The following is a 7379-nucleotide window of genomic DNA, read 5'->3' on the forward strand; positions in this document are numbered from 1 at the left end:
TGTCTCCTTCTCCAGGTCCTTCCTGTAGAGAAGCACCTTCATAAGGATTATTGTGGCCCATGCCTTTTATGTGCTTCACACCCAGAGAACCAGCTCTAAGTCTAGCCTCTCTTCTCTCTTTACCGTGTGGCCAGCAGACCTCTCTTTCCTAAGAAAAGCACATAAGTGGGACAGTATGGGGCCTGCGTAGGTGGTCAGCTGCGACAGTCATTATAGGCATTCCTGATACAAGTAGGTAGAGCTGTGGAGCTCCACCCGGCAGGGCCCAAGGCCGAGAGTGGGACAGCTTTGAGGAGGACCGTGAAGCCTGTCTCCAAAGCTAGGTTCAACCCAGAGTGTGGGGTGGTGGTGGAGGAACTGGAGGAGTTTGGAAACTGGGATGCTTGAGGGTTAAGGGTCTGAGGCTCTGTGGGGTGCATGGGGGCACTCAGAGGGCATCTCTTTGGCACAGGCTGTCAGCATAGGTCACAGATTCCTATGAGCTCACCCTTCACATGAACCCCCTCCAGAAGGTCTGCAGATAGAGCTAGTTTATACCTGTTTATGTGGTCCTGTCTTTACGGGAGAGTTTATTCCCCTTTGGTAGTCTGGGCAGTCAGTGCAGGGGCCAAGAAGTTTGGGACTTGCAGATTACTTATGGAGCAATGAGAGGCTTCCCTGGCCATGGTGACAACCCAGGACAATGAGGTCTGTGCTCCTCCCACCCTCTCTGTGTGGAGCCTGTCCCTGGGGTTCATCCTCCTCTAGCACAGAGGCCCTGAAGGAGAGCTCTGCTGTCACAGCCCATGGGATAAAGCCTTCAGGTTGACCAGTTTCCTTAGAGCTCCCTTCATGTCCTTGTTCCTCAGGCAGTAGATAAAGGGATTCAGCATGGGGGTGACCACCATCTACATTACTGAAGCCAGAGAATCCTTGTCAGCTGCGTGGGAGGATGAGGGACTCAGGTAGACCCCTGTGATGGTCCCATAGAAGAGAATGACCACAGCAAGGTGGGAGCCACAGGTGGAAAAGGCCTTTGGTTTGCCCCGGGCAGATGGCACCTGTAGCACAGCAGACACAGTGTGGATGTAGGAGACGAGAATGCCAAGGAAGGGGATGAGGACCGCCAGGTCCCCCTTCCAGCAGAATCATGAGTTGGTTGAGTTGGGTGTTGGGGCAGGAGAGCTGGATCAGGGGAGCAAGGTCACACAAGGAGTAAGGGATGACGTTGCTGGCACAGAACTCCAGCCGGGCCATGAGGAGGGTGTGTAGCAGGGAGTGGAAGTTGGCGAGGGGCCAGGAGCTCCCCAGCATCAGGGCACAGACTGGCATACTCATCACCGTGGAGTAGTGCAAGGGCTGGCAGGTCGCTGTGTAGAGGTCATAAGCCATGGCCATCAGGTGGAAGCTGTCCATGTTGACAAGCAAAATGCAGAAGTAGATCTGGGCTAGGCAGCAGCCATAGGAAATGGACTGAGTCTGTGTCTGGATGTTCACCAGCATCTTGGGGACTGTGGCGGAGATGAAGCAGAAAACTACCAGGGAGAGGTCGCTGAGGAAGAAGTCCTTGGGCGTGTGGAGGTGGGAGTCTGAGCCAATGGCCAGGATGATGAGCAAGTTCCCTGCGGCCCCGACCAGGTACATGACAAGGAAGAGCCCGAAGATCAGCTCCTGCCTCTCGAGCTGGCTTGAGAGCCCTAGGAAGATGAACGCAGAGGCGCTTGTGTGTGGTTTCGCCTCTCCATGGTTGGCTGGTCCTGCTAGGAGAGCCAGACCAGGAGCAGACTTTAGAGAAGATGGAGACGCCCATGCCTCCCTCCTTCCCTCATATAATCCCTCAGCTCACATCTCTGTGTTCATTTGGTAGAAACCCAAAAGAAATCTCTCTACCTATCAACCAGGGAGTCCTGTGGCCTCAACAGATCCCAAAGTCAGGATTTTAGTGATTTTGCCACCAAAATACTACTGCACCTGAGCCCCACAAAGCCCCATGTGCCGTCTCTCCAAGGAGAATCCTTGTGACATACGGCCCGGTACCCAGTGGTGGCAACAAGGGGGGTACTTAGGGTGTCTTAGCCCCCCAAAATTCTGTCATACTCTCATTCTTTGTTGTGATGTTGTAAGTAAAGAGCTATAGGAATGTAATTTCCTCCTACTCCCAATAGGATTGCCACCCGAAGGCCCTTGCTGTACAGGATTCTGGAACCACCGTGGCACATACGTGGAACCTGAGGGTAATATTCGTAAACATCCTCCTTCCGCACAAACCTCCTTCCCCACTAGTATTTTATCTCCCATGTTCTTCCACCCACATGGAGCCCAGGGATCAAGATGCTCCGGCTGCCACTCGTCACCGACTCTGGGCCACCTTGGTCCTGGTGATGATGCTGTGGGATGGAGTTGGCCAGAGCAAACCTGGACAGAAGAGCCTGCTGACTGGGACAGCTCAGCCAACCCTTCTGCTGGGGCTGGCCCAGGAAGGGCCTCACCTCTGGAGGGAAAGAGTTGCCCCTGCAGATTACAAAGAGAAACTGAAGGTGTAACGTTGCCCAGAGTAACAGAGTGGGCAGCAGGGCAGCATAGGGATCCCTCAAAGTTGGAGTTCGTAACAGTTCAGTGCGAGCTCAGCTGAAGTTTCACTAGATAGAAATGATTTTTCAGTGCTTCACAAGACATAGTTAGTTGGGATTTGGGTCCTATAGAATGTAAATCATCAAGAGGGAGGGGGAGAAAGAAGCAGCTGGAGTTACTGTGCTGCTTGGGGATGGGGAACAGCTGACGGGGGAAATCAGTCTGGAAAAGCTATGGGAATCGGTATGGCCCACCTGGGAACTGGGCAGGCAGTGAAAGGGGTAAACGGTCTTGGGAGGCTTTGTCTGTGCCGCCATTTTGCTTGGAGCAAAGGAGCTTACCAGCTCAATTGGGCAGCGTACAGCAGGGATGGAGATTTCAGCTCTGCAGCAGGACCCAGCTGAGCTCTTGGCCTCTGTTGAGCTATGCCTTAGTATGGAAAATAAATGGCTCGTTTTGAATGAATGTTTTACTGATGTGATTTTTTTTTTAAAGAATTTGAGTATTTGGTGGCCCAAAGGCAAGAATCTTTGGTAAAGGACAACCGTAAGATATAAATGCAGGAGGCTAAGAGAAATCTGTTTGGTGAAAAGTAAGAATGAAGGGAAACATGTATTTAATATGGGTTAAATCCTCATTTGATCAGTACTGATTAAAACAGCTCTAAAACTGGGTGATGTGAGAGATGAGAAAACAGTGAAGGAAATGGTTCTTGTTCCCCAGAAGCTTCTAGTCAAATGGAAAGGTAACTCCTTAGCCTAGGGAGCTGACATTGAGCACCTACTGCGTGTCATATACAGGACTAGGCGTGTGCATGTATGTGCATGTATTTAATCCTCACATCGTATATAAGGTAGGTGTTATTATTCTTATCTTACAGATGAGTAAACTGACACCTAGAGGGTTTGAATAATTTCCCCGGAAGACATCAGGTTTTGATTCCAGGTTGGTCTGATTTCAAAGCAGTACTTTGATTTTCTCAAAAAGACCAAGGAAGTACTACGGGGTAAACTTAAACTTGGGGCATCAGTGTAAATGGATCAGGGAATCCTGCAGTGACCAGCACAGGGGCAGGAGGAGGGGAGTGTGGAGCAGGTTGGATAGGGCAGGGACATGGTGGAAGAGGGTCGCCTGTACTAGGGAGAGAGGGCTTGTTCGTGTGGCTGCAGCATAGGTGCTGAGACTGACACGTGTGGTGCAGTGACAAAAGCTCTGTCCCTTTCTTGACTAATGTTCCTTTTGAACCAGGGTGTCTCCATCCTCTCTTTTCCTTCCCATCCTCCCACTTCCCCAGAGGTATGGGAGAAGAAAATTTCCTTGTTACTATGTCCCACTGGTTAGGAAGATAGTCTTTCCTAGTGCTCCTATTTTAAGAACACCAAAGCTCAAAACGTCTAACTTCAAACAGAAAGGATCACCACCCCCGTAGCATCTGGACCATTCCTGTCAGCATGCAGACATCCCCCAGTTTGAAAAACCCACCCTTGACCTCACATTCCCCTCCGGCCATCAGCTCATTCGTCTACTCCCCTTTTCCGCAAAAGTCCTCAAAATGTGGTCAGTACTCATTCTCCAGTTCCCCCTTCCTGTTCTCTCACGTAGCCCCCTTTTCAGGCCTCCCCACCAGTTCCTGGAACTTCCCTCCTTAAGGCCACCATTGCTCGTCTACTCAGGCTCCATCTCCCGAAACCCAACAGAAACCCAACAAGCTGGAGCCAGCACTGCTGGTCACTTTCCCCTTCTTCTTTCTTTAAATATGTAAAGTGATTTCATTACTTATTTCTTTATTTTTTAAAAATTTATTTATATTTTATTTATTTTTATCTTTGGCTGCATTGGGTCTTCATTGCTGCGCACGGGCTTCCTCTAGTTGCAGCGAGCGGGGGCTACTCTCCGTTGTGGTGCGAGGGCTTCTCATTGCGGTGTCTTCTCTTGTTGTGGAGCATGGGCTCTAGATGCACTGGCTTCAGTAGTTGTGGCTCGCGGGCTCAGTAGTTATGGCCTTGTGGGCTCTAGAGCGCAGGCTCAGTAGTTGTGGCACACGGGCTTAGTTGCTCCGCGGCATGTGGGATCTTCCCTGACCAGGGCTCGAACCCGTGTCCCCTGCATTGGCAGGCGGGTTCTTAACCACTGTGCCACCAGGGAAGCCCTACAATTGTCTCTTAACCAGGCTCCCTAAAGCCTCAGCAGTCTGTTTCTACACAGCATCCAGGGTTGAATGTTAAGAAATGTAAGTCAGATCATGTTACTTCTCTGCTCAGAATCCTCCAGTGGCTTCCCATCTCACTCAGAACGAAACCTAGAGTTCTTGCCAAATCCCACAGGGCTACGCATGACCTGGGCCTCTGCCCTCTCCCTGATCTCACCTCCTTTATTGTCCCTCACTTTTGGCAGGCCAGCCACGATGGCCTCCTCACTCTACCTGGACACATCAAGCACGTTCCTACATTAGGGTCTTTGTACTTGTTATCCCACTGCCGAGAATTCTGTTCCATTGTGATTTACTTTAGTTTGATTTCTGCTAAAATGTCACCTCTGTTCAGGGTTCCCCCACCAGCTATCTAAAATAGTACCCCTGAATCTGTCTTCTTTCTTATTTTTGCTTTGTTTTTATTCTCAGCACCATCTCTCTCTCTTATCATCTGTATTATCTATCTAATCATCTATTATCTATCTATCTATCTATCATCACTGTGTTTCTCTAGAATATAAGCTCATGAGAATGAGAGCAGGTAATGGTAATATGTATTACCATATTCCCAGTTTCTAGGACCGTGTCTGGACTATAGGAGACATCAGTGTTGTGGAACGAATGGGTAGCTGTTCTTAATGTCCCCCTTTGTGACCTCATGCCTTTGAGATTGGGTGAGACCTTAAAGATAGTCCTCCTTCACCTGATATCAACCTAGCGTCTTCCAAATGTCAATCATATTTACTTATCACCTGTATTTTTGTTTCCTTAATAGTTATTTAATTCACTAATTTTGTTAATTGAAATTCATTTATTAGAAAAGAAAGTTTGTACACCATTATAACATAAGAAAGCAGTATCGCTTATTGAATTTTAGCCAGTACCATTACCTGCAGAGAGTTCTGAGTCTGAAACCCACGTTTACTTGGTTAAAAAAGGAGAATGCAAAGTTGTAGAGTGGAGTTAGGGAAATAGCACCAACCTGAGTGTTTTTCTGAGAGGTGATCAGAAGGGTTGGAGGAGAAGTAGAAAGAACTCAAAAGGGAATCACTTTCTCACCAGGCTGTTTGGTGCTATTTGTCTCCATCTCTGTAAACCACCTAATGCCAACTTTCAGACCCCTGTAGGTACGGGCTTCACACTGTGGGCAACACTGCACTAACCCATACATGCCTGGACTTGGACACCTGTTTGTTCAGGTTTCATTTCTGTTCCTGATCCTTGGGCAGCCAGCACATGGGTTGACTTTGTTTTCTTGCGTCATCGGCAGTTGCATCTCTCTCTGGTGACCACTGCAGCTCTGGGGTTTGTGTCAGCCTGAACACCGGACCTATTTTATGAAAGCCCAAGAGGTGGAGAAAAATGCTTGTCTTTGACTTCGAGGTTCTCATGTTTAATTTTCTCCAATCATTGAGCCATAATTAACTCTGTTTAAATAATTTAGAGGGGGAAACAACAAATTAAAGGTGCTAGCAAAATATAGATAATAAAACAAAAAATGGAAACAAACCACATAGAAGAAAAATAATTAAAGCAGAAATCTGATAATTGATTATTTGAAAAACAATTGATAAACAATATCAATTTTGATAATGAGAATTAAAATGAAGTCAGGATTTGGAAAACATACTTAATACAAAAGATTTATATTTAAGTTGAATATTCTTTTCAGTTGTGGGCTATTACATCTTATCAAATGAAAAATAGATGGCTACTTACAAATGTATGAAATATCCCCAAAGATGCAAAAATGAATTAGAGAACATAAATATAATGATAATAGAGAAAGAAACATAAAGTTATTAAATAGTTTCTAAAGGGGCATCTGATTCCAATGTCTTCAAAATCTTCTAAGAACCAATAATTCATTCAGTAATAAAAAAATTTAAAATATAGAAAATTATAGCATATTAATAATCTGTAAAATGGATAGAGTAATAATATTTGCTTAAAGGGGCTGTTGTGAGGATTAAATGAGAAAATTCCCATAACTTGTATAGGACAGTGCATTGCACATAGTAAGCAGTTAACCAGGCTATTACTATTACAATTATTATTCAATTCACTTTTAGAGGCAAATATTTTAAACTCAAGGTAAACAAAGACAATGAAAGGAATATTTTAGATCAATTTTGATCATAGATATGGATATAAATGCCCCAAGTAAAATATCTGCAAAGAAAATAACACATTAAAAGAATTAACTGTTAAACTCAAGGAAATCCAGTAACCTCGTTCACCATGAACAAAATATAAAAATAATGTAATTAGACCTGGATAAAGCATCCAGATAAATGTATCATTTGCCTTATAGATTAAAACTCTGAAAACATTAGGAGAGTTTTGTCTTAATATGATAAGCTGTGTATTTAAAAACAAGATTCAACATCTTGTTTACTGAAGACTTAAACCTTTTCCCGCAAAAGAACAAGAAATGGATGTTCTCTGTTATTATTCCTTATATAATATTTCACTAGAAATGCTGGTGATGGTTATCTTAAAGAGATAAAGACATAACTTTTTTACACAATATCTCTTATAACTAAAGTCTTAATAGAAATGAAGTCATTGCTAAAAATAAAGTTAGTTGAGTAAAGTTGTAGGCTATAATGTCACACAAAAATCAGTAAATTGGTTA

General features: G+C 45.2%; 1 protein-coding gene across 1 annotated transcript; it reads right to left on the bottom strand.

Annotated features, from left to right (window-relative positions):
- Window positions 1-776: 776 nt before the first annotated feature.
- LOC115846818 (putative olfactory receptor 1F12P) lies at window positions 777-1855 on the bottom strand. Its single transcript, XM_030846006.2, is given in 3 exon segments — window positions 777-1115; window positions 1117-1703; window positions 1706-1855. Coding segments are annotated over 3 exon segments (945 nt in total). The 5' UTR covers window positions 1725-1855.
- Between the last annotated feature and the right edge of the window lie 5524 nt (window positions 1856-7379).

Source organism: Globicephala melas, chromosome 15, assembly GCF_963455315.2.
Source record: "Globicephala melas chromosome 15, mGloMel1.2, whole genome shotgun sequence".
Taxonomy (NCBI): Eukaryota; Metazoa; Chordata; class Mammalia; order Artiodactyla; family Delphinidae; genus Globicephala; species Globicephala melas.